This window comes from Camelus ferus, chromosome 14 (assembly GCF_009834535.1).
Source record: "Camelus ferus isolate YT-003-E chromosome 14, BCGSAC_Cfer_1.0, whole genome shotgun sequence".
In the NCBI taxonomy this organism is placed as follows: Eukaryota; Metazoa; Chordata; class Mammalia; order Artiodactyla; family Camelidae; genus Camelus; species Camelus ferus.
This window is the reverse complement of record NC_045709.1, coordinates 28726358-28753515: the sequence shown is the minus strand read 5'-3', so window position 1 is coordinate 28753515 and position 27158 is coordinate 28726358. Positions and strand designations below refer to the sequence as shown.

At 41.1% G+C, this 27158-nt stretch overlaps 1 protein-coding gene across 1 annotated transcript in view; it reads right to left on the bottom strand.

Moving 5' to 3' along the window:
* Positions 1-18287: 18287 nt before the first annotated feature.
* Positions 18288-27158, bottom strand: part of FAM155A (family with sequence similarity 155 member A) — a 536157-nt gene continuing 527286 nt past the window's right edge. Inside the window, exon 3 of the mRNA XM_032496676.1 lies at positions 18288-20486. Within this exon, the coding sequence (XP_032352567.1) occupies positions 20194-20486 (293 nt within the window). The 3' untranslated portion in view covers positions 18288-20193. The remainder of the gene's footprint in view (positions 20487-27158) is intronic.

Below are 27158 nucleotides of genomic sequence, written 5' to 3'. Positions count from 1 at the left end.
CGGCTAGGATTCAACCACGAGGCATTGCTGCCCTCCCCTGGTACATCTGGTGACAGTTCCAGGAAGGATTTCAATAAGAAACCAAAATTTGAAACTCATTTTTACACACTAGAAATGAACATTTTCCTTTATGAATTTATGCCTAACCTTTTAAAAATTATTATTTCATGTGGTTTCTTTAAATTAGAGATGGCATATCAATCTTTTGAAATCCAGAGATAAATTAATGAGCCAGAAAATGTCGGAAAAATAATGATGGCTGTTCATATCATGCATTTATACGACATTTTCAAAGAGCGCTTAATACATGTTTCCTCATTTAGTCTCACATTATCCCCAGGAGGAAGCAGATCATTATATTTTATTTGTTCAACTTCTTAGGTCTGTTGGTGCAGCTGGTAATTGATTTTTCAAACGCAAGTTGTAGACATTTAATTTGCATGCTTTTGTGATTCAGTTGTGTGTTTCATCTCACAATACCAGAGAGACAGTGCCTAAATATATGTAAACAAAGGATTAAATCTCTCGAAATAACACTGATCTTGGCCAGCATAGAAGGGACAACAGCACAGTTTCCAATGAAACACGACTGGTGGCGGGATCTCCACCATGTCATCTTGTCTTTAGAATGAAAACTGGAGATCAAAAAGCGAGATAAGGCACTTTTATATTTAATTATGATTTATGGTCCACTTAAGCATTGACACCTGCTCCAAAGAGAGTTTACTTTTTATTTTTGTGCCCAGAAGGGAAAACTGCATTTATCCTCGGCTTAAGGACTTGGGGGGTTACAGGGCAATTGCTCTACTCCGGTTTGTATCCCTGGTCGCACAAAGGGAAATCCAGGATGGGGGATATTTGCTTTGGATTTGTGCAAGAAATGTCCAGGGTTTGTTTATGTTTGTTTTTCCCAGTCTTCCGAAAACTTCACAATTTTAGGGTCTGTGGAAGGATATTCCTGACCGTATATTTGGGTCATTCATTAATAAGGTTCACCCGGGAAGAGCAACAGGCACATCTTAGACACCTCATCCGAACTGTGCTGTGAAAAAACCCAACTGCTTTTTATGCGTCTTGTTTTTGTAAAACCCAAGAGCATTCTCGTGTTACAGTGGTTTACAGCATTTTATTTTAGTGCTTCGTTAACAGAAGTCCAGGATGAAAATCAAAGTGGACTGGTTTTTACCTCGTTGTAGCCTGTAGCAAGTAACATCCTGTTCCTCTCAGAGTGAGCTCTCCAAAGAGGTTTTCACCCACTGAGTCAGTGAACCCAGAAACATGTCGTAAAAGTCTACTGTGGGCCAGTCACCCCCTTGGCAGAATGCACACTGGGGTGAGTCAATCAGCTGTGGCCTTACCTTCAACGACCCCAGCCATGGACATAGTCAGACAGCAGATACAGAGACAGACACATTTACAGCTGGGCTGGGCACCTGGAGGAGAAAAGAAGAGAGTTCTTGCTGAGAGGGAGTAACAGAGTTCCTGAGCAATCAGGGGAGACCTCCGTGACTATGCGCTACGTGTTTCATTACATCTCAGATGCACTGATTACAAGACACACTGATATCACAGGTTCCATCAAGAAAAAGAAAGGTAGCTAATTAAATGTAACTCAATCTTTCCTTCAATTAGAGTCTCTATTTAAACTTATCAGAAGAGATTATCCTTGCCATATTTAGATATAGATTTCTTTTTGATCATAGGTCACCTAGAGGTGAACAAAAATGGAAAGTATGGGCAAAATTAATTGAGGTCATCCTAAAACTTGCCCACTTTCTGAGTTCAGTGGGGAATGAGTGAACCAGAAGCAGCAGGAAGATCACAGACCTCGTGGAGGAGGTGAAAGCAGGTTTGGACAGACCCAGAGGCTCACCAGGCACCGGGGACCCACAGTCCAGACGGTTCCAGCCTGCATCAGCCCCTGGGCAGCTGTGACAAGGAGCCACACACGGGGCGGCTCAGAACCAGCGTCTAACAATCTCCCAAGTCTGGGTATTTTCCTCCTTCTGGTCTGCAGCCATTCTAACAAAAACAACAAAAGGAGAAAGATTCACCATGTGTAGTATTTATTGTGCCTCCATCAAAGGAAACTTCCTCAAGGACAACTTTCAACTTACTTTCAACCAAGATCTGGGTCCGTGAGCAGACTTAATTCTGTCCATCTACTGTGATGACTTACATTCTCACTGCAGGGATTCAGATTGGGCCTCAAGAGATTCTGCAGTTAAATAAATCAGTCCACGCTTTGGCAAACCACCCGTCTACTTCACGCCGAGGTACAACCCGGCCCGCTAGCCACCTCCTCCCATGCCTTCGTGACAGGACACAGGGCTGAGGTCACCTTCCCGCTCCCAGTTTCCATGAGTTCACCTGCTGGGCTCTAGCACTTGAGTGCTTCCCCCGGCCTCCACCCGTCGGCATTCAGCACGTCCCCTACGGTCGAGGTGCCCGTTTCCCAGGATTCACCTCCCGCCGCTCACCTGAGCTGCAGAACAGCTGCAGGTCAGTCACCAAAGAGCCTCCCAAGGGTGCTGTCCCTCTCGCCAGTGCCTTTCTGATAGCTTAGCAAACCTAGTGTCTTCAGGGCCCTGGCAGCAAACACAGGCAAGGAGAAGGTCAAGTGTCTGCAGTGCAATGATCTCTCCCTGACCTTTCAGGTTCCCTTCGCCACATCGTGCCAGTTCTGGAGTCTCAGCCACGTTAAATTCTCGCTCAGGCCACATCCAAGCAAATGTTTCGCCGACTTCCAGCTGCTTGAACGCACACATTAAATTTAAAATCCCGAGAAAGTGTACCCCAAACAGTAAGCTTACTCTGATCCAACATTATATGGGTCTTATTGGTCTAGCAATCTTAGAATCCGTTCCCACGCATGTTTGCTACTTTCCTGGCAGTATTAATCGGCGGGATTCAGCAGAGATTTGTGTGTACAAGTTGTCTCTTCCAGGATGAAACTTTGCAATACCCCATACAGAGTTGTGTTGGAAGATGACTGTATTTACGAGTCTGGAGGAAGGAGCTTTACCGTTAACCCATCATTGACAGGCTGCCTCTGCTGAGATTTCACACGAGCTTGAAGCGAGGAGAGGCCGGTCTCTGGACAGGGGAAGTTGGGGCACGTCTGACCACGAGAGGAGACTCGACCGCACTTGGCGTTCAAGACTCATCTTCATCCTAGTCCAAAGTCTCAGGGTCCTACTCCTCATTAACCCTTTTCCTCACGTTACTTAGGAAATTTGGCAACTCCGCCATTTTAAAGCCGCTGATTCCCTGGCTTATGTTTCTCAGATTATAAATTGAGTTGGGACTTTAAAGCCCTGTCTTATCTTTTTTGTTCTCTGAGATCTCCACTGCAGTCAGAAATAGAAATTCCAGCCCACGGTTCTTGTGGTCAGCATACATGAACACACACTGTGTATTCAGATGCGGCACGTACTTCGCGTCCTGATAACTTCCTTTTAATCAACACGTCATCCTGAGAAAGCACAGGTGAAAATGTCTTTTGGCATAAGAATATGCACAAAATTGTTCTGCATGAATACATTTGGGACCTCCCAACTTTAACTGTTAAGCAGATTTCTTTCCTGCAAGAGTTCTCAAGCTTTCATCTGCCAAAGTGCAATGTAATCAAAAGTCTTCTCCGCAATCTCACTGAGGGGATGTTCCTCAGCAGATACTTAGAGAATGGGGGCTCTGAGTCTTGCTGTTTTATCTAGCCCCCTTTGATGTACCTGGATTAAATTCTCAGGATGTCTTCCTGTATTATTTTTCTGCTGCTGTATAAGAACTTACCACAAACTGAACTGCTTTAAAAAATCCACATTAATTTTCTCATAGTTTCTGTGGGTCATGAGTCCAGGCACGGTAAACTAGGTCCACTGTGAGGTTCTCAAAAACATAAGTTAAGCGCTGGTTGGGGATTCACTGCCAACATTCAACTGGAGAAAGGCCTACTTTTGTTTGCAGAACCAAGTCCCTTGGGTTGTAAGACTGAGGCCTTCGGTTTCCCGCTGATTGCTGGCCAAAGGCCACCATCAACATCTAGAGACCACCTTCCGCTCCTCACCACCTGGGCTCCCCCGACCACCCTCAGTGCGCAGCTCGGTTCTTCAAGGCCAGCACAGGCGTGAGGAGCTCAGGGATCAGTCGCTCTTGCATGACATAATCACGTCATCACACACATTTATCACATTTTCCCGATCCCGTGGTCTGAAGCAAGGGATAGAAGCCTACCCGCAGCCTCCACACACACAGAGTCAAGGGAGAGGGTTCCTGCACCTGTAAAACAGGAGACAGGGGGTGTGTGTGGTCACCTCGGGAGTATTTCTTCCTCTGCGGAAGGGCCTTTGGTTTCATCTGCTCACAGGCCACTGATCACGCACGTGGGGGATGTGGTCAGGTTTACCCAACTGACACATAGACGGTCAAGTTTCCATTTTATGTTACCTGTCCCTTCAGACAAGGCTGCGGCTAGAGGTCACTGCGTCACAGCCAACTCAGCAGACAAGGTTTTCTTATCTTTCTCTTTTTGCCCTTCCCAGTTTCTCCTCCTTATCCTCAGGAAAGTTCCTGCTTCAGCTCTCAGTGCGGAAAGGCCCCAAAGAGGCACGAGCCTCAGGCCGTGAGCCGAGAGCTGGGATGCGGAGGTGTCGTGGGAAAGTCGGACCCAGGAAACCCGGCATCGCTCAGCGAAAGCAGCTCCCCGACGGAATCCAGAGGCTTCCCTCCATGTCCACGCTGGCCCCCTCTTCATGCGGTAAATATCGGCCGTCATCAACATCCCACTTTAAAAATATACATTTCCAGGGACCATCCACTCTGGTATCATATGACAGCAAGTTTAAAATTCAAGGACAGCTGGTCTCAAGCTGCTTCTAAGGGCCTTCTTCCTGCATCATTTGTTGGTGCCCAGGAAACATAATTTTTAATATTAAGTGAGTGTAACTGTTACAGTGAATCAGGTGCCAAGAACACACAGAGTACGTACTAAAGCCAAACAAAAACGGCTTGGGGTGACTCGCGCTTTTGCAACATCTGGGCTGACTTTCTCCCCAGTTAGCGTGGATCGTTAACGTCAACCCATCGCTGTTTCAAAGCAGCTTTCGTGCGGAAAACCGCTCAACTCATAAAACTCAGCAGTGCTCCTGGTGTTCCCTACTTTGAGAAACTACCTTCTTAACTAATTTGCTGTATTATCTTTCCAAGACATGTTCCCTTCCGATTTGAGTGACTTGGAACAAAGTAGTGCATTTGGCTCCACAATCTCGTAACACTGAGTACAGTGACTCTATGCTGGGACTGGAAACCGCCGCGCCAGCATTTTCTAACAAGGCCCTCGCTCCTGGCCACTGGCAGCCAGCTGTTCTCTAGGTAGAACCAAGAACATTGAAAAAAAAAAAAAGTTTGTTGTTTTTCATAAATTTGTTTTTTACCTAGATCTATATTTTTTAAATATAAGAATTCTTGAAGTTTTGGAAAGAGAATTGGTTATGATCCAAAAGTCGATATTCAGGTAGTTTGGCTGGAGTATTTAAATGTGTTTTCTTATCACTGCAAGTGGTACAACTTTCAGTTCAATGTCTAGCCCAGTGATGATAACACCCGTCTGTTGGCGGCCTGCTTTGCTAAATGCCTCCTGTGATCTGTCTCCTTCCTACCTCGTCCGTCTGGCATTGTCCCTGTCTTCCACTAAATATCAGTGTTTTATCTATTCCAGAGGTTGGAAAGCTTCTGTAAGGATGCAGACAGTAGACACCTTAGGCATCCAAGGCCGTCAGCCCCTCCAAGGTGCTGTACGGGGAAGCCGTCACAGACCATGTGTGAACCAACGTGGCTGTGTTCCTCTTAAACTTCATTTATGGAAACTGAAATTTGGATTTCACATACTTTTCCTATGTCACAATATGTGGTCTTTTTTCAACCATTTATTATTATCTTTTAATTGTGGTAAAAACGCAACTTGAGATCTAAACATTTTTCACCATTAAAAAATGTGAAAATTATTCTTCGCTCTCTGCCTGTACAAAGACAGGAGGCGGCAGGTTTTGGCCCATAAGCCATCATTTGCTGATTTACATGCATTTATTTTCAATTCTTGTTGCTACTAAACTCCTTTGTGTCACCTTCCTCTGTCCAAGCCCTTCCCTCTTTTTCCTAAATGGAGTGGTTTGAGCTCCAAAAGCACGAATGTGTTTGTTCCCAGGGGGACGCTGAAGCAGGAGTCCGCCCCCGGCCAACGGCATGACTCTGTTCACGAAAAGGCTTCCAGCCGTGAGTGGCGGGCTAAGACGCGCAGAACTGCCCTCATTCAGAACATCCCTAGGGCACATCATACCACTGAGCGTTAGTAAAGCCAGTGTATCTCCTTTCCAGGGAGAGTGCATTGATTCAATGATAAGCATCTTTTTAAAAAGTCACCCGAATCTTATTATTTAAAATCAGAAAAATGTTGATTTTCTTTAAGAACCAAAACTTAGCTTCTAGCATCCACGATCTTTTGGTTTAGGTGAAGTATTTTCTATGCCGTGGGGACAGCGCACATGGGAGATTGAGTAGGTTGTTCATTTTATGGCTCAGAATGTTGGTGGTGTTTTGGCCTGACTTCAGATTCACAAATGACTTCATAACAGCCTTGCAGGGTTTTTTTTTTTTTTTTTCCTTTTGTATTTTGTTTCCCTGAAATTCCTTTTTAAGTTGTAAATTGCTAGGGTAATGTTTCAGTTTTGATAGTGTTTCCTGTTTGTTGTTTGAGATTGCTAGTAGTAATGTCTACTTGTGTTCATTAGAAGTACAATTTCATTTTTTAAAATAATGCTTTATTACTTAACCTATTTGTGTGTCTCTGAAAGCATATGCTTCAACTGTGGCCAGATATTTATGATAAACATTGATGGACCTAAGCATGGATTTCAGGATATGGCCCTTGAAAATGGGCCATAATGTTAGGTAAGATTCTCTTAGGTTTTGGTTAAGATTGACCATTTATATATAAAGCAGTCACTTCATGACTCAGAATGGTACTGACTTGTTAGTGAATATGGAGACTAAATCCATTGCACAACATACTTGAGGATTTCAGAGTCTTATAACAGATTTTTCATCAAGATCTGAAGAAATAAGATTTTATGCATGTTGTATAAAAACAGAACGATAAATATTGGGCTGTCACGAGGCTAATTCTTTTATTCCTTCCAAATTAGTTTCCTCACCTGAAGGAAAAATAAAGCAAAAATAAACCAAAGCAAAACAATTTTTAAAAACATTTCAAAAGCATCTTCCATCCTAAAAAAAAGTCATCATCATTCTCCCATTGCTTGTTTATTTCACTTACAGCTATTGAGCGAATTGTTTTAATTAGGACACAGCAACCTGGCTTCTGCAACTGTGTTCTTAACTCTAGCATCAGGTGTGAAAGAAAGGAGAGTCCAGATTTTAATCACAAGATGCCTCTAAACAAAATTCCTTCAAAATAACTCCAAATAAAATGTTTATCAATAAATCATGCCATGTCATCAATATCAGTAAAATTAATTTTATTCTATCAACACCAAAAATAATGCCATCACATTTACTGCATATATTTTTAAATTTTTTTCCTGCAAAAATAATGGCATAAAAAGCCCTAGCATATTTCCAATATTTGTGGCATTTCCCTATAAGAGAGCTCATTCAGTTTCCTTTAATGGGATCATGCTCCAATCTAGGGCTGTGGCTCGCCAAAAGGAAGGATTTTGCCCCTCAGGGGATATTTGGCAATATCTGAAGATGCTTTTCATGGTCACAACACAGCGGTGGGGGCGGGGGTGCTACAGGCATTTAGTGGGTAGCGATCAAGGATATTACTAAAATGCCCCCCCAATGCACACGCCTGCCCCAATCGCCAAGAATTACTGACCCCAGAAAGCGGGCAGTGCTAAGCTTGGGAAACAGTTAAAGGCATTATTCATGAAGAGGGACCCAGGGACACTTAAATGATGCATTTCAAAAACTTTATCTTAAGGGTGAAAAGACCTGAAAGAGGATCTGTAATACAAACCTAAAAAAAGAAAGAAAAAAACCCCAGGAATCTGAATATACAGGAAGAAAAACTGATTTTATGTTTACAAGTCACTTGAGCTTGGAGAAAAGAATTAGGAGCCAAATAATGATTCTCAGAAAGTCAGTTCATGTTTACAAGATGCTCAGAACCGGGATCTGGAAGGAAGGATTCCAGAACGATCTCTAGCCGTGTGAAATCCAGTCAGGTGGTTGTACGACCCTTTGGTTTGACAAAATAAAGACATCTGAGAGAATTATGAGTATTCTTTGGGAACAGTCTTACTGATGTCAAATATTCAAATAATTAACCAGTCAGATCAGTATTAAATCATGTCACCAACGAGGACTAGTTTGCAGATGTTTCTCCTCTGCACAGACAAGTGCTCCTTGTGGAACTCAGCAAAGTTACAGTGAGGTCTGTAGATGCGAGCTAAGCAACTCGTCAGAAAATGCATGCTTTCCCCAGGAGGGTGAGGGAGAAAGCAGTGCGAGTCCTGACTCTTTTATTGGAAAATGAACACCAAGAGCTCGATACACTTAATAATAGTGATCGGCATTGACCCTGCAGGCAAATAATCAGGTCTTTGCAGATACATTCAAGTTAAGATGAGGTCCTCAGGTGGGCTCTAACCCAATATGACTGGTTTTCTTCCCTTTGAAGTAAGGTCTAAGCACACTAATGGGGGATTATACCGCACCGTCTTCTGGGCAGCTGTCTTCATTGGTCAGCTGGTTGAAAAGACACTTTTTCTGCTTTCCATAATAAAAAAAAAATCTTATTGAGCACCTATGTTAGATTTCCTGGGAAAAGGGCTAGAAATCCAAGTAACTACAATACAAAACAAAAGACTTATAAGCACCACGTTCTGGGATAAAAAAGGGAGGAGTAATTACACTACTTACAAAAAAAATTAAAAATTAATCCAGTGAGTATTATTTTACTTTGCGAAGTATTGAAATACATTCAAATCTCAATCCTCAATAAAGTATTTCAATCAAATAACTTCAGGTTAATTTGCATCCATCTCTGGGCACTTATATTCTAGGAAATTTACAGATAGATAAATAGATTTTTATACACACATTGTATATATAGTGTCCATAATTAGTACCACTATTTGCCAAAGAAACAACATAAATTGGTGTTTACAGCTAGAAAGTCCATCTTATAATCTTATGAAATTGTACTGGAAATGAAAAGCAATATAAATATTTAAATGCTTTTTGTACATATTTGATTTGATAGGGATACTTTACTCATTAAACATAAAAAGTATTTGTATATGCATATATATTAATGATTATTCCATATAATTCTTTTTGGTTTATTTGGTCTTTTTCTAGGATGCCCATATAAGGAAATATTGATCAACATTGACCTATTTAGCCATTATTTACCTAAGGTTTTATTTTTAAGATATTTTGGGATGATTGCTCTTTATTTTTGATGTGTTTGGAGCTTTTTGAGTGATTGTGGTGCTCACTAATATAGTGAAAACCCTCTATGATTTTTGTTTCATTTTTTGCTAGCACAGCACACAAAATCCTATGGGAACATAATTAAATTTATAATTGTACATTTGGAATGACTGGGCCAATAGATTTTCAAATTTTGATGAAAAATCAATTCAAACAAATAAAAAGAGATGAAAACCCCTTGAATTTGGGGTCATCTGTTCATTAGACTTGGAAAGGAAAGGAGATGGACTGTTGTACTGAGCTGCAGCAAAGTGTTCAGCGATCCTGACTGACAGGCCCCATAGATTTGTCAACCATGTTCATGAAGGATGTAATTTTTTGGAGATTTTTTCCTTATAAAATTAAATGGTTTTAATAAGAGGGTAATGCTGGATCCCTAAAATGAATTGGGCAATGTTCCCTCCACTTATATTAGAGAATTAGTCATTTAAAGTGACCTTACCTACCTACCTACCATATTAGCAGCTTACTGATACCTACTCTGTCAGTATCTCAATGTTTAGATAGCTCTCAGTGTTTAGATAGCTTTCACTTACCTGCCCCAAAGGGACCCCCAACTCATTGGCCCACAGTTAGGTATAACCATGTAATAAAAATACTATAAAAATGTAGACATATTAGAATTTTAATGAAAATGAAATTTTGCCTAATATTTTAGATAATAAAATTAAAATTGTAGATTTCTGTTACCTACTGAACATATGACCTGCATTGCATTAAGTTGTCATATCTTGTTTGTTTCCTGTTTTTTTTAGAAAGACCTCTGATTTGGGTTGTTGGATCATTCCACATTGTTAAATTAAGGTTACATATTTTAGGAAGAAATGATAGAAAAGTCCATCCTATCATGTAAAATACAATCTCAACCTGTCCCATTAACGACGAGCTTCACTTTGACCTACATGAGTAAAGAGCTGACAAACTGCAAAGCTCACTCAGGAAGAACAGAAAACTCAAACGGCCATGCGTCTATTAAAGAAAATTGAAGTCGAAGTTCAAGACCTTCCAAAAAAGGTAACTCTAGTGCCAGATGGCTTCATCAGTGAATCCTCCCAACATTTAGGAAAAAAAATTACACCAATCATGTACAAACTCTGGCATTTTTCATAATTCAGTTCTGGTTCTCACAACAAACCTGCGTAAGAGGTGCTTTTTACCCTAAATTTCTAAGTGTTCTCAAAGGGGGAGCAGAAGGGCTTGGTGTTAGAAAAATTGCACTTAAAAAATTGTACCACCTCCAGAAATTTAGGTTCACTCAGAAAAATTAAATGTTTTCTTAAAAAATAGTTATTTATGAAATTGTGGAAATTTTCCTGTGCATCCCAACACATGTCAGCTTCATGGAGAATTTCCAGCCTTGTTCAGAAATAGCTGTTGTTGTCACTGAGCTGGGTGTAGTGTTGGGTTTACTGTGAGACGTTCTGTAAGTTGATACATCCTTAGCAACATCATTTGTGTCTTCTCTTTTAATATAATTACCTCTGGAGAATAGTAATTTTCTCTATCAATTTTGAGAGAATGAGTCCCAATCACTAAACCACTGGGCACAAAGATAGTTTGATCCCTTGCCAATAACAGACAAGAACATAAAATGGGAAATACGGTCACCAATTTCCTTTCAGCCTTGTAGCCACTAAGCCATACACTTGTCAAGGTATCTATTATTCCATCTTGACCATTGCCCTGGACACCGTGGAAGTCTATTTCAATTAATGTCCGCTAGTTTCCTTAGGAATTCCACAGCCATGTGATCCGATCATATTTAATCCGCACTGAACCCAGACTGTCATTCCAAGAGGCTTGATGAGTCTGAGTCTGGGGATAGAACATTTTATAAATTCACTAAGCTTGAGACCCACAAGACAAGAATGGAAAAATGAAAACTCCTTTCACCAGCCAATTTTACCGTATTTCTCCTATATTCTTGACAATTAAAGATGCGATTTCTTTTTATTATTTACGGCTAAAATTGAGTTTTAAACAATTCCATCTGTCCAGGCCTCTTCCCAGATTGAGGAGAGCAGGATTATACGAAGTGTTCTCAAAGGCGGAGCAGAAGGGCCTTGGTTTAGAAAAATCGCATTTGAAAAAAATCGTACCACTTCCAGAAATTCAGGTTAAAAAGCGCCTCTTACGCAGGTTTGTTGTGAGAACCAGAATTGAACTATGAAAAATGTCTGACCCTGAAAGATGCTTAAAGAAAAAGAGATGTCTCCCTTTCGTCATCTTTGTCCAAAAAAAGAAAAAAAAAAAAAAAGAAAAAAAAAAATGGGCCTTGGAATTAGCCATAGGAGAGCGCCCCCTGGCGGTTAAAGGGAGCAAAAAAAAAATAAATAAACCTCTTGAGCTGAGCTGTTGAAATTGTTCTCCACTGTTTAGAGCAGCTCGTACCTTCCTAAGAGCATGGCATGCTGCCACCAGGCAGTCCCCCTGGGGTGCCTGCTCACATCTCTACTTGTGCAAGGGTTGGCCGTAGTCCCAAACCTAGTCTTCTTCCTGGCTTCTTCATTTGATGAATGGCCACATTGGAAAACAGATTCCTTTCCGTCTTTTTTTTTTTTTCTTTTTGCCTTTCACTTGTCTTTAACTGTCACATTCAGAAAATTACCGAGCCCCATTAATCCTACATCATCATATGTCTCAAATTCACCCCCACCCCGTCTCATTTGCTGTTGAATTTGTTGACGCTCATTATTTCTCACCCGTGTTAACGGTCCTTTCCTGTGTTATTCCCCTCAGTCTGTGCTCTACTGATGCCAAGGGAAAACATCTTAAATGCATAAAGTTCATTCTGCAGGATTTTTTTTTTTTTTAATTCTCTAATGGCTTCCTCTTGCTTTGAGGGTCAAATCCAAACTTCTAGGCTGGGTTATGAGACCAGCCTCTCGACCCTCCAATCAGGAGGCTATCCTGTATTTCTCCGTGCCTGAAGGAAGGTTTCTCCAGTTTCTGTGTCTCTGCACATAACCACAGTTTCTGTCTGTCCTTTGATTATTTAACTTCTGTTTGATTATTAAGATGTCACTTTATCTGAGAAAATTTAACTTCTACCAACCAGAATTAGAGGCTTCCGGAGTATTCTAGCTTGCCATGCTCTGCGCTTATCGCTGCCCTGTGATGGTACATCCTTCTCCCACACTGGTCTAAGAACTCCTAGGAAACCAAAAGTACTTCTTTTGTATCTGTTTCCCCAAAGCCTAACTTAGTCCCAGTGACATGGAGGATTCTCTGTACCTTTTTTTATGATAAGTGAACAAAACACAAGAAAGTAGGCAGCTTGTATGTCTGTTTATATAAATTAATAAATGGAAGTATAAAATATACACACTCCTCTGAAAATAAAAAGCATTAGGTATCCATTTTAATCTTCAGGATTTTTTTCCCCTTTCTGGAAACTTCCATAAAATAAAAAAGAAATGTATACAAATGCTACCTTTGAATACTATAAGATACATTTTTATTACCCAGAAATTTTATTGGTGTTCACCCTGCTCCCTCCTGTCTCATTCTGATTTGAGCTTAACTGCAGATCAGGGTGGGCTCTGGGTCCTCTCCAGCGAGAGAGCTTTGGGGTGAGGAGAGGGTGGCAGGGTGGGTCGGAGGATGGGGAGGGGGAGGGGGATGTGGGTGGAGGCTGGGGAGGCTGGGGGAGCGGGAGGATGGGAGAAGGGAGAATAGGGGAGGCGGGAGGTGGGGAGCGGAGGGGGGAGGCAAGGGTGGAGAGGGGAGGTGAGGCGGGGGAGGGGGGGAGTGAGGAACATGCTGGGGGAGGGCGAGTGCTGCCTTCCACACTATGTGCCTACCAGGGACTTTGCGACAGGGATACAAATAACATGATGCCCAAACTTCATCACTTTTCCTTCAATGTCACAAAAAAATAAATGTTCACTTTACACTCACCTTTGAGAATAGCTTGAGGGAGAAACGGAAGATAGATTGGCCAAGTTCGCTGGGAAAGGAAGGAAGAAAGCAGGTGTTTATCTGTTTCTGTGAATGAAATCACAGGCTGATTTGATACGCGAAATACGTATTTTGCAGGATTTAGCTGTTATTTGTCACTGCACAGGGGCATAAAATTCAAGATAGATTATTCTTCTGAGAGCAGGTGTGTTCAGGGTGGTACGGCCGTAGACAGATTATTCTTAAATAAGCACTTGCTTAAGGTATTTTCTGTAGCCTTAGATCTTGCAAAATACACCTGTGTGTTTAAAGCAGTGCACTATGGTACCATTTGTATGCAGATCAGTGTGAAATCAGAGGCACGTGGGGAGTTGTGCCTGGTTGGCAAAGAGGCCTAGACTCTTAGTAAGATGCTAGTTCTCCATAAAAATATAAAAGTGAAAATTTCTCAAGAATTGTTTTAAAAAATATGTGCAATAAAATTGGATTTCTGTGGAGGTTAAATTTTCATTTCAGTTGAAGCATGTGAATTTTTTCCCAAAATCACATTTTGTAATACATTTTATTGCAATATATATATAAATCCTCTAACCTCAGAAAAGTCAAAGTCATTGTTTGCATTTTTTGAATGTATTCTTCTAAGAGCACATTAGTACTTTTCACATTCTCTGGCAACTTACCTAGATCATTCTGAAAAGAATATATCTTTGTGAGTCATTGTAATAAATTAGTGCTTCAAATGTTTCACTAGAAATCGAAAGGGTCTTGGTTGCTCAAATAATGCAATATTCAACGTATTTCACATTTTTAATATTTTTTTTCTGATGAGATGATTTCTCTTTTCAATTCTAAGAATCATAGGACAGGCTACATGATTTAACAACAAAAACCCTGATACTAATAAAGCTTATTTTAAAATCCTGAAGTTGAGAGAGAGAGAAAAAAAGCAAAGAGACAGACAGAGTGATAGACAGACAGAAGGACAACAGAGACAGGGTGTGGGGGATGCAGAGAAAGAGAGGGGTGAAGGGGCAGAGAGACTGGGAAGGAGGAAGAAAGGGAGAGCGATCAGGACAAATGCAGGTAATTACATCTATTTGTAGCAACATGAGTACTTTGTTTGATACATCTTGGGTCTAACAGATGAGTAGAGAGATTTTTAATTTCAAAATGGAACGTAAGTATGATTCTTCAAAATTCCATGTGAAATTTGAAGAGCTCTAGGAAGCTATAAAAAGTGTTTCAAAAAAACCACATGAATTAAATCAAAAGGTGTGTTGTCTTAAGGGGAAAGGACAATGGAACCGAAAACTATCACATTTTAGACTCTAATTATAGTAAAAATACCTGAGAACATTCTACGTATGTTTTATGTGTTTGTTCCTCACGCTGGGTATTTTGCATATTCAAAACCTTATTTCACTGTTATCATATCTCAGAAAAAGAAAACTGCATTAAACCAAAACGCTTTCACTCATTTTGACTTTTGTGTAGCGCTGTAGCAAACGTTTCACTAAGATTTTCATCAAAATATAATCACTACTTGAAGGCTTAGAAAAGAACTTTGTTTCTATTAAGTTTCCTTTACTGATAATGTTTACATGCCTTTCAAATTAAGGGGAAGGAAAAAAGTAGAAGTAGTATTTCTAGTATTTCAGAATAGTGAAATCCTTGGCAAGGGCCTTAGCAGCAGCCGGGATCGCATCACCGAGTCATCACGTGGCTTGTCCAGGGCAGTCATGAAGGTGGGTGTCGGGCCAGGATGGCAGGAGAGCCAATCCCAGTCACATAAATTGTCTCCCGTCTGTAGCAGTGGTCCACTGGCCTTCTTGACAGATTGATAAAAGCAGCAGAAATTATTACCTTAACTGTGTTGCTCCATTTTTTTCACACCATATATAGAAATAGCCAAGAATAAAAAATAAAATATAAGACACAAAAGAAAGACGTATAGTACTGAAATCTTTATAGTTAACTGGATGATTATTTCTTTGTGACTCAATCAACAAAATGATCCAACCTAATATACATATATTCAAAAAGAAGTTCGGCCAAGTCTATTTTGAGAGGGACCAGTTGGGTCAGCATCATAATGATGGCGGGAGAAAAAGCAAATTCACTTAAAATGAGTAATCGAGAAAGAAACAGGGCATCAACAAACCTTAGCAGTGTCTTTTCCATATTTTTACTATTTTTAATACTTAATATGATTTTTAAATTCACCATTTAAGAAATAAAGCATTTTGGAAAAAAATACATTATCCTCATGAAGCACGCTTGAGACCCAGGGATTGTGTGTTCCAGAGCCAGTGTTTAGAATTTGCAGTCAGGTGTGGTTTGAGTTCCACTTTGGCACAATCCACCTGTGTGGCCTTGGAGAAAATAGCCATGTGACATCATGTTTAATGTTAATCTGAACGTTTTGTGCCAGGTAAACATAGCCCTGAATTATCTTGAGAGCCAAGAACAGATTTGCTTCGAGTCTTAAGTTTTATTGCAAGGCTGAGAGGATTATCTATACTTTTGATCATTATTTGGAGAATTTCTAGAGTTTGAAGCAGTTTGATCGTTCTCATAAGTGTCATGGAGATACTGCTTGAAGCCGCACTCAGTTTCTTCCCTTTCTCTCACTTACAGTTTTGTTCACCATCACCCACTATCTGCTTGCCATATTCAATTTTTTCTAAACATGATAGTGCTTGGAAAGTGGAAAAGATTCTGGCTACTTCAAAATTGCTATTCTTTCATTAATGGAGACAGTTTGAGAGTCTTTTCTGCATCAAGGCAGGTATGGTTTTTAAATGAGCATGCTGCTTAAACTTTAGCAAAAAATCGGAATTGCTGATTATAGTGTGTGTTGCTTTGGACTGAAAAATTTTGTGGTTGACGTTTTACTTGTAAGATATATATCACTATAAAATAAACCATAGACGTGTAACGCTTTCTCCTTATATATCCATGTCCATATGCATGCGTACAGGGTCAAATACCGCCTGCAGTTCTAGTGAAAATAAGATGCGCTTCTCATTGCTTTGCCGATTGGATGCTTCCAGTAGCAAGAACACTTTAAACTTCGCTCTTACCTAGAAAGAACCAAAACAATGCCTCAGGCTGGTCAATATTTTAATGTTGTCCAGATACCAAGTGTCACCTGCCAATTCAGGTACTTGGCACATGGATCTGACACCCCGAAACATCTTTCACTTATTTTTTTCCCTACAAAAGTGAGGTTTTTATTCATTCATATAAAAAAATCCAGTTTTATTTCCCTTCCTTCGTTCCTTCCTTCCTCCTCTCGTTTTTTTCCTTCCTGCCTTCTTTTATTTTAATGACCACAGATTCTAGTACTTAGTGGTACCAATTCCTTGGTGAGGAACTAAATTTCTTTTTTCATAATGATGCCATTTAAAAGAACAGCTCTCACTTACTCTTTGTGGAGAGAACAGCACTACCTGTTTAACGGAAGAAAAGTCAGTGCAATGCATCACCCAGTGTCAGTGCAGGAAGGAACGACACACGATTCCACTTTTGTCATTAGACATTTGGTCTTGCAGTGTTAACATATTCCTCAACCTGGGACTTCTCTATTGCAGAATTTAAAAAAGACAATAATAAACATGGAGAAGTCTGTCTCATCCATTTGTGAAAAAAAAAATCATTTCCTTGGTTTTCAACTAGTTTTCAGAGATAATAGTTTTAATACTGTAACTTATTATCTAGTATGCAATAGCTATCCACCACAAGAAAAGCAGAGTGGGATGATGATTACAGAAATGTGGGTCGGAATTTTTTCTATCAGAAACGGCAATCATGCCATCACGCAGGCAATCCACTCCCAATGGCCAACGAATAGAGCGAGACCTGCACCATCAGTGGTTGCTTCCTGACTTTGCAGGCTCCAGCTTCAGTCCACTGTGTCAGTGGAACTATCACAGGGACGTGGTTACACATTTGCAGTAATAAATACGAGGCACGGAGCTCATTCCCACGTAAGACTCAATCTGCCCAGCAGGAAAAAAATGCTAGCAGAATTCCAGGCAATTCCAGCGCCGGTTGAGCTGCCATTCCCCTTCCCTCCCCACCTCCCTGCCTCACCCAAATTCACGGTGCCACATTGCCTCTCCCAGCTCTTGAGCTTGTCTTTGGAAGGCTTGCCTCTCCTGTGACGCGGTGGTCGCCATTCTACCCAAACTAAAGCTAAACCTTGCGCAAGTGGAACCTCCCAGTCCCCTTCTGTTGGAAAAGAACCTTAACCTGTCGCAAAAAGATATAACGAGAAAATGAAACCCTGCTGTTAAGAGATACTTTTGTCATCATTTTGCCCAGTGTCTGGAGAGTCACTTGTCACACCAGCAAGAGCGGGTGAAACTTGCATCCGTGTTGATGTCGTTTTCCCGAAGACATGGAAACGCCTCTGGCATGAACAGAAGCATAAGGAACAGTGGGAGAAAAGACAGGCGAGTGGCCTCTGCCCGGCAGAGGCAGACGAAGTCTACAACAAACTTTTTTCTGGTCTTAGCGTCGTTAAGGGGTCAGTCGAAAAAGAGTTCACCTGGTAAGTTGTTCCCCCGAGTCCTCACCCACCCCTCACCTCCAGTCCCTGCTCCCCCATTCTTCTCTCCCCACCCCCAACTCCACTGAAGTCTCTATTCCACCACTAGTTAGCCTGAAAAAAGACTTAACAGTCGCCGTAATTCAACATGGTTAACATGCCCTGGAGTCACTCCCCAGCCGCAGTCCCCAGAAATAGCACCATAATTTCCATATATTAAACATACTGTGTCTGTTTGTGTATGTGTGATTGTGTGTTGGCATTTGCAGAAGAAAAAAACAGTATTTCAAAAAAGGAACAAAAACTGGAAAATTTTACATTTTTGGTGTTTTTTTTTTTTGTATTTGTGCAGACCATTTTAGGATTTTTCAGTCTCAACAAAACACTATTAAAACAAAGAATCTAGTAAAATATCAGTGCATGTACTGCTAAACAATTCTAGCAATTTTATTAAGCAATACCTTTATTATTTTTGAATATTCTTAACAGACTGGAACAAAACATTTTTTTTTTATTCAAAACAAAATATGCATACTGTACGCGTGTCGCAGAGTTAAGTATGATGCAGAGGTTAAAGTTTGAACAAAAACAAATGCCCCGGGGAATTTCATAGCTATAAAGTTAAGAACTAAATTTTGTTCGCTAAGAGGACCTTTTCCATGGTTTTCCTTCATCTCCCGGTTACACAGCAAACAGATCTGAAGTGCACTTCCCAAGCGTAGTTAGAGACTAGGAAGGAATGTAAAGTGTTTTTTTTTTTTTTTTTAATTATTTGTTTTGTTTGTTTTAAAAACAGCCCTTATTAACTCTTCCTTCCACTGATTCTACTGTAAACTCATAAAAGCCTTTTTCTTAGAAAGCAAATTCATAGACACTCAGCGGTGAAATGTTCCCACGAAAAGAAAAAATACAGACAGAGCGATCAGACTTTTCTTGTCTTCAACTACCTAGAGTGTGGAGAGTGACAACGTTTTTGCACGTGAATGAAAATGGCTAACCTAGTTTTGGAGAAGAAGTTCTTCTTGATAATGCACATTTGCATCCACTTTAGACCTGGAGGCATTAAAAACTGGATGTGGGGGAAATACTGGGGAGAAATGGTCTAGATTCTGTATGCTGCAGGTGTTGGAGCACGTCTGCTCTCTCCTCCACAACAGGAAAGGAGGAAAAAGAAGTCCAAATTTGCGTCCTTGGAATCCTGTTCCTGTGACAGTGCCCAAAACGTGCTCCTGTCTATTTGCAACGGAACTGGAATCCCAAGAGCCCAGCCACCTGCGGGCTTCAGGACAGGACTTCCTACCTCTTCACATCCTCCTCCTGGGCGGCTGCTCCCAGCCACCCGACCAGCGAGGAAGGACTGGACCCTTGGGAGGGGGAGCTGGACCAACAGAGTTCATGGTAGTTTTCTTTGCCTTTGTTTTCAACATAAAGATGTGTTCCCTTTCTGAGACCACCTGTTACGGAGAGCACGTGTTTGTTCAGCTGGAAAGGGCCCCCTCCCCGGTTCTGCTCCGTTGCGGGTTTGTGCGACAGCGGCTCAGAAGCCCAGCGGAGCGTGCACTGTGCCCACTCACTGCGGCGACAACGACAGAAGCAAGCGGATGTCGTCTGCTGGGGAGGGAGGCCCGGCCGGGCAGGCCGGGAAAGGCGTCGGTTTCATAGGCAGGAGGGAGAGTGAGGGAGGTTTTTTATTTTTATTTTTTTGTTGTTTTCTTTTTTTGTCTTTTTTTTTTATTTTTATGATTTTTGTTGTTGTTTTTTGCTATACCGTGAGGTCATAGCCGTCATTCCGCTAATAGAAACTGACAGGACGTAGAGACGAAACTATCTGATGAACACACACAATGACTAGAAATATATATATATAGAGAGAGAGACAGTGAAAAGACTTAGTTTACCTCTGAGAAACCATCCCCCCAAATAAATCCTGTATTAACAAGTGCAAAAACTAAACAAACAGATAAACCCAAATCAAAAGGAAAAGCAAATAAAACCTCCAAACATTAAAACACAGTGTATAAAATGGTGTGAGAAATTGAAGTCACTTTCCAGCCTTTTAGTCAATAAAAAGCTGGGTTTGTGTCCTTATTCGGACTCAGGCCCCTCTTTTTTAAGTTTTGCCCTCCAGGCCCCGCGCGCGGCGATGGGCGGGTCGGAGCACGGAGTCTGTGACATCCGACCGTGCGCTCTGCGGTTACTGGGGCAACGGGGATGCTCCGTGCTCCCTAGTCCTCGCTGGCGGAGCTCTCGTCCAGCGTGTTGATGCCGCCGAAGGTCAGCGCCGTGGCGTTGTGCGCCGCGGAGGCTGTGAGGACTGTGTGCAGGAGGATCAGCACGAGAACGCACAGTCTGAGTCTGTGGCTGCTGCACAGTCTTGTGGCTGATGAAGCTGTGAGCGGCGCCCGCGGGCAGGAGCCGCTTCTGTCCACCATCCCTTTGGAGGGGTTGTTTGATTTTGCTTCTCTCCTGACGTCACAGCATTCTGGTTCATCATTGGTGAGAAAGGTTTCGTAGAGCCCTGTCGGGGGAAGGAAGGGCACGGTTAGAAGGAAGGGAAGACCTGCAGGGGGGCGCGGAGGGTACAGCTGTCACTCTAACACCTGATCCACAAAATTTCACAGTTTTGTGAAGGGAAGTCAAGTCAATACAATCTGGGTAAACACTCCATCGTGCTCCCAGACCAGTACTTTCAGTTTCTCACTGTGTTCTTTTTGTATTCTTGGTGGTCACGCCATGAAAGTTCTGGGTTGTGGTGAATACACAGTAAAAGATTTCATTACGTCAAAATCAGAACCCGAGGTTCTGAATCAACTTGATGACCAAGGACATTCAACCACCATTTTTTTTTCTTTAACAGGAATGGGGTTAATTAATGCAACGCATCAGTTATGCTTTAGCGTATTTGGCATATTTCGTCCAAGAAACAACCAACCGGTCTTAATACCAGAGCTCTAGGAACCGTGTTCCTAATCACTTCCTCTCCCAAATGTCACCATCTCTTACATCTCCCTTTCTCGGTTAAGGAGCGTAATCATCTACACATCCAACAGGTGACTATTTCCTTCTATAAGTATCTCCCTGATTCTTCCATTTGCTGTTGGTGTCTGCCTGAAGTGCCGCCCTTAGTGGCTTTTGCCTGGACCACTGAAGGAGTCTCTGCTCTGTCCTTCACTGCTTCCGATCTTCCAGCATCGCCTTTTAGTCAGGGTTGGTCCAGCTCACTCTCTCGCTCTTATTCTCCCTCCTTTTTTTTCTTCCCTTTTCATGGAATCTCTTCTCTTTCTCCCCTCTCTTTTGACTTCTTCCTCTAAAAATGCACATTGTTCTCATTTTTAAATTGATAAATGGGTATTTTGGAAACTTTCAAAGTGGAGAAAAAGAATAAAACTGGCTATCTAGAACTAACTACAATCTTTCCAACCTCGTTTCTTGCTATATTGTAGATGTGTTACTCTCAAGCTTGAAAAACTTAAAAATGACAATAGAGTAGTTGTAAGGATTAAATCCGATTTTGTATGTAAAGTGCTTGGCTCAGTGCCCGGCACAGAGATATAACTTGAAACATTAACTACTGTCAATTATCATTGTTATTAATCATGTCTCATTGACTCCACCTACATCATGAAACCTAAAGCCTCCTTTCCTCTCTCTCCAGACTCACAGCTCAGGGCTCCAGACATCCTGAGCTACTGACTGTTCTCAGAACATGTGATGCTTCACCCACATCTGTAGCACAGCCCAAGCTGCTTTTTCTTTCTGGAATTTTCTCTTTCAATTCATAGACCCAACTTTCATTTCTCCTTCAAGTTCAGCCCACATGGAATTCCCTGTGTGAAGCTTATATTCACACTCCTGGGCTACTAGTGCATTTTGCCTAATTTTTCAGTAGAGCAATGATCATGTTTTCTTTTAATCACAATTGCTCATTTGCATGTCAATTTCCTTACTTATGTGTCATCTTAAGAGCAGGAACTGTATAGTTTGAGCTTTGCGTCCCAATATGTAGCTGAAAGCCTGAACAAAATACTTAGTGAGATTTGTTACATGAATAAATTCAACATATATTTATTTAATAAAAAAGAATCTATTAAATAAAATACACTGCAATCTTCAGTTTCTTTTAAAAAATGACCAAGATATCCTTATAATGATGCTTACAATATTCATTTCTTCTTAGGCATTCAAAGGTAAACTTCACCTTCGCCTAGGTAGAATATGGAAAGAAAACTGAATTAATGAGATCTGCAGCTCTGACATCTTTATTGTACGATATTTTGTTTTTTCAAATACGATACCTCACTGGTAGACTAATCACTTATTGAAGTATACATTTTCCGAAGTCATATTCTACAAAGAAGAGAGTTTATAGTTAAGATTATAACCATAGAAATCTAAAGGTCATTCAGATCAACATTTTGGAATGTTAATAGTCAGGATATGTTTAGCAATGTCATCCACGTAAGAGGCTCTTCCAAAGCTGCTCAGAAGCCAGCCTGCTGATTTATAACTAAAGTCATTTCAGAAAAAATAAGGCAATTCATTCAGACCAATAAATGTACTCTTCTTTCTGACTAAACAATTTAATACTCTCTTTTTCTCTTGTCCATCTTTTTAATAAGAATTTTTATTCAGTTATACATGCATATTAACAGTGAAATAATTCGGCAAGATATTTAACGACAACAAAAAATTCCCCCACCTCCTTCATCCCAAATCCTTCCTTTTCAGAGGCAAATACTATCCTTTTGTTATTTGCTTCTGTATTAGTTCCAGTCTGTCAATCACCTGGTTTACGCTTTTCTTGATTTTCATTTTTTTATCATTTCTGTAGATCTCCCCCCAGGACATGTGAGAAAAACACATTCATTCTGCTCTTTCTCCAGCCCTTATGCATCTCCCCACCCAACACATTCCACTACGTTAGCAAGTGTGATCTCAGTGTTCCTTTATTAGGATGTTGTAAAAACAATCCTCAACTCAGACGTGAAGCAAACTTTCACTTTCCATTCCCATTCCACTCTTGTTGTTCCTAGAGCTAATAATTATCTGACAGTCTCCTATCTACTTACTAACTCAACACTCAGTACTTTGCCAGCTGTTTCAGTTGAATCAGGCGTTCTATCAGCTTATCGTCCTGAAGAAATGTCTCCTGGAGTCTTTTACCATCTGGACTGGGTGCTTTGATGCCTGGTGCACAGACTCCAGCCTGAAAATTCCAATGAGCCTTCCTCCTGGGGACACTGGCTGCCTCTCCCCTCTGGATTTTCTATTCCCTGTACCCTCTGCCTCCTTGCTCATTTTGGTGGCCCAAGCATCCAGTATTCTCATAAGGAAAAATCTCTTGGGGGTAAATTTCTGAGAAGCTGTGTGCCCACAAATGTGTTTACACTCCCTCACATTTAATTGGTTTTGTGGCTGAGTATGCGATTCAGGTTTAGAACTTTGCACCCTTCAGATTGATTTGAGCATCACTCCCATACTCAGGTACTGAACCACTGGGACTTGTCCTTTAATGTCCTTATCTCATCTCCCTACTCATCACTTCATCCCTTGCTCCTTCTTCTTCTTTCTTTTTTTAAATCACATTTTAATTTCCAAGAGCTATTTTCTATACTCTGAATTTTTCTTGAAGTGACTGTTTTTGTTTCATAGTTGCGATATATTCTTTTCCTACTTTGAGATTTTTACAGCACTCTTGCTTGTTCTGTTTTATTTCCTCCTTGCATGTGTTCTGTTTTCTCTAGGTCATTTTTTGTTTGTTTGTTTGTTTGGCTCGGCTCTTACTTTTCAGGCGGGAAGCCCTCCAGAATTCTGTCTCCCAGTCCAACAACTGTCTCCAACCCTTTACAAAACATAGATCCCCTCCCACAAAGACACATGCCAACGCTTTTCTGGAGAAAGAGGTGCGGGCAAGGAAGACCTGCCTGCTTCAGAAACAGACTCCACCCAGTGGCCCCTAATGTCGCTAACGATGTCACCCCCTCTAAAGTATTTCATGATGCCAGTTCCTGTGTCTGGAGAGACTCTGGATGTAAATGTGGTTGACTCTTTGTTTTCTCTCTGCTGCTTTAGCATTCGTTTTTCTAGGTGTTTTCTAGTTTTTTGAGGACAAAATAATACACATAAACTGCCTAGAACAGTGCCTGGAAGACAGTAAAATCTTACATAATATTAATTATACCTCTTATAAGCCGGGATAAATAGTAGAGTGAGAATTAATTATTAGGAAAGTGTTTTAAAAATATCTAATTCAAATTCTTTTTCTGCTTTCAATTAGTCTAAGTCACGCACAGGAAAATTTTATTTTTCACAGCTCGAAACAATTATTCTAGTATAGTCAGTAAAAATAATCTCTAAGTACAGGAAAGCCAAATATTCTAAGGAAATCTTTAAAATAAACACAGATTATTTAAACATAATCTTTCATTAGCTCAGTAATTTACATTTACCATCTTTAGGTCCAGAGATATGAAGCTAATTTTTCAAATACTTGAACTAGTAATATACTTTACAATGTTGTTCTGAATGCAAAAGTTTAGAAAACAGTGAAATAAAACAAAGGGGGAAAATGACCCCAAATCTGGCTTTGTTAGGATGAAAAAAAAAAAGAAGAAACAGTTCCAATTTGTTTTCTCAACTTCTTATGAACACACACACATACAGAGGCAGACCTTGCTTTACTGTGTTCACAGAGACTGTGTTTTTTACAAATTGAAAGTTGATGGTGATTCTGTGTCCAGCAAGTCTAATTTTGTGCCATTTTTTTCAAAAGCATTTGCTCACTTCATGTCTCTGTGTCACATTTTGGTAATTCTCACAATCTTTTAAACTTTTCCATTATTATTATATTTGTGACGTGATCTGTGATCAGTGAGCTTTGATGTTACTTTTGCAGGTGTTGGGGGAGGGGAGGCACAAACTGTGCAAAGTTAACTGATAAATGTTGTGTGTGCTGTGACTGCGCCACCCCTGGCCATTCCCGTCTCTCTTCCCCTCCCTGGGCCTCCCTCTTCCCTGAGACACAACAATGTTGAAACCAGGCCACCTGATAATCCTGCGATGGCTTCTAAGTGCTCAGGTGAAAGGAGGAGTCACACAGCTCTCACTGTAAGTCAAAAGCTAGAGGTGACTGAGCTCAGCGAGGGAGGCAGGTGAGAGCTGAGACAGGCAGGAAGCTAGTCTCCTGCACCAAACAGCCAAGTTGTGACGGCAAAGGAGAAGTTCTTGAGGGAAATTAAAAGTGCTCCTCCCATGAACACACTAATGGTAAGAAAGTGAAACAGCCACATTGCTGAGATGGAGAGAGTTTAAGTTAGTGGTCTGGACAGAAGCTCAAACCATCACAAAATTCCCTCAAGCCAAAGCCTCATCCAGAGTGGGGTCTAACTAACTCTCTTCCTTTCTGTGGAGGCTGAGAGAGGGGAGGAAGCTGTGGAAGAAAGGTTGGAAACTAGCAGAGGTTGGTTCATGAGATTTAAGGAAAGGCCATCTCCATGACACCAAAGTGCAGGTGAAGCAGGAAGTGCGGACGCAGAAGCTGCAGCGAGTTCCCCAGAAGACGCAGCTCAGATCATCCATGGAGGTGGTTACACAAAGCAACAGATATTCAATGTAGATGAAACAGCCTTATACTGGAGGGAGGTGCCACTAAGACTTTCACAGCCAGAGAGAAGTCAATGCCTTTAAGCTTCAAAGGACAGGCTGACTCTCTTGTTGGAGTTTAATGCAGTTGGTAACTTCAAACTGAAGCCAATGCTCACTGACCATTTGTAAAATTCTTAAGAATTATGCTAAACTACTCGGCTTGTGGTCTATAAATGGAACGACAAAGCCTGGATGACAGCACATCTGTCTACAACATAGTTTACTGAATATTTTAAGCCAACTGTTAGACCCGCTGCTCACAAAAAGACTCCTTTCAAGGCGTGACCGCTCCCTGACAATGCGCCTGGTCACCCGAGAGCTCTGATGGAGACAGATGATGAGGTTAATGCTGTTTCTTGGCTAAAACGTCATCCATTCTGCAGCCCATGAATAAGGGAGGAATTTCAACTTTCAGCAAATCTTATTTCTTAAAAAGTGCATTTTGTAAAAGCTGTAACTGCCATAGATAGTGAGTCCTCTGACGGAGCTGGGCAAAGTTAACTGACAACGTTCATCACTAGAGATGCCATTAAGAACATTTCCTGATTCACGGGAAGAGGTCAAATTATCAACATTAACTGGAGTCTGGAAGAAGTTGATTCCAACCCTCATGGATGACTCCAAGGAGTTCAAGATCTCAGGGGAGGAAGTCACTGCAGATGTGGCGGAAATAGCAAAAGAACTAGAATTAGAAGTGGAGCCTGAAGATGTGACCGAACTGCCGCATCTCCTGATAAAACTTGAAAGGATGAGGCGTTGCTTCCTATGGGTGAGCAAAGAAAGTGGCTCAGTGTTATCCTTACGCACTTTAGCACCTCTGCCTGATATATCTCTGTCCATTATTTTAATTTTCTTGACCTCTTTTTTCTGTGCTGTGCTCTACATCTGAGAGCTTCACAGTGACTGGAAAGCAGAGTTCAGTCCCTTTACATGTACTGTCTGGTCTACAGTGCTTGGCTCGCCTTCATCACCATCTACTAACAGTTCCAAACATTTTAAACTGCTTCTCTACCTTTGTTTTCTAACATTTACTATGTGAACTATTTAAATCATATCTTTTCATCATTTGTTAAACACATGCAGTTATTAATTCTCCTAGACCTCACCTTTTTAAAAAAATCACACACCCTTGAACAATTTGTCTAATTATCAGAATCACTGATGAGGAAGTTAATGAAATTTTACTTCCTTCAACTCCTTTTCCCTCATCATTTTTTTTTTTTTTGGCTATAATCACATGTTTTAAACTTACTTATTGTCAAATTACTAACATTTTATATCTTCCCTCCCAGTAATTATTAACAATATTTACATATTATTTAAATCTACCTTCTTCAGAGATTAACTGGTTGCAATTGATAGGAACTTACTGGAGCTAATTTAGGCAGAAAAGCAAAACCAAACCAAGAAGCTCCCACTAGAATAATCTCAGAATCTCTTATTTCCTGGGCAAAGGTGTACATGACCTCCTTGTTTTGCTCTCAGTTCAGTGTCATAGGGGACTGGCTGGGGCCGGGTTCCGATGGCGCACTGCGGCTTGCTTTGG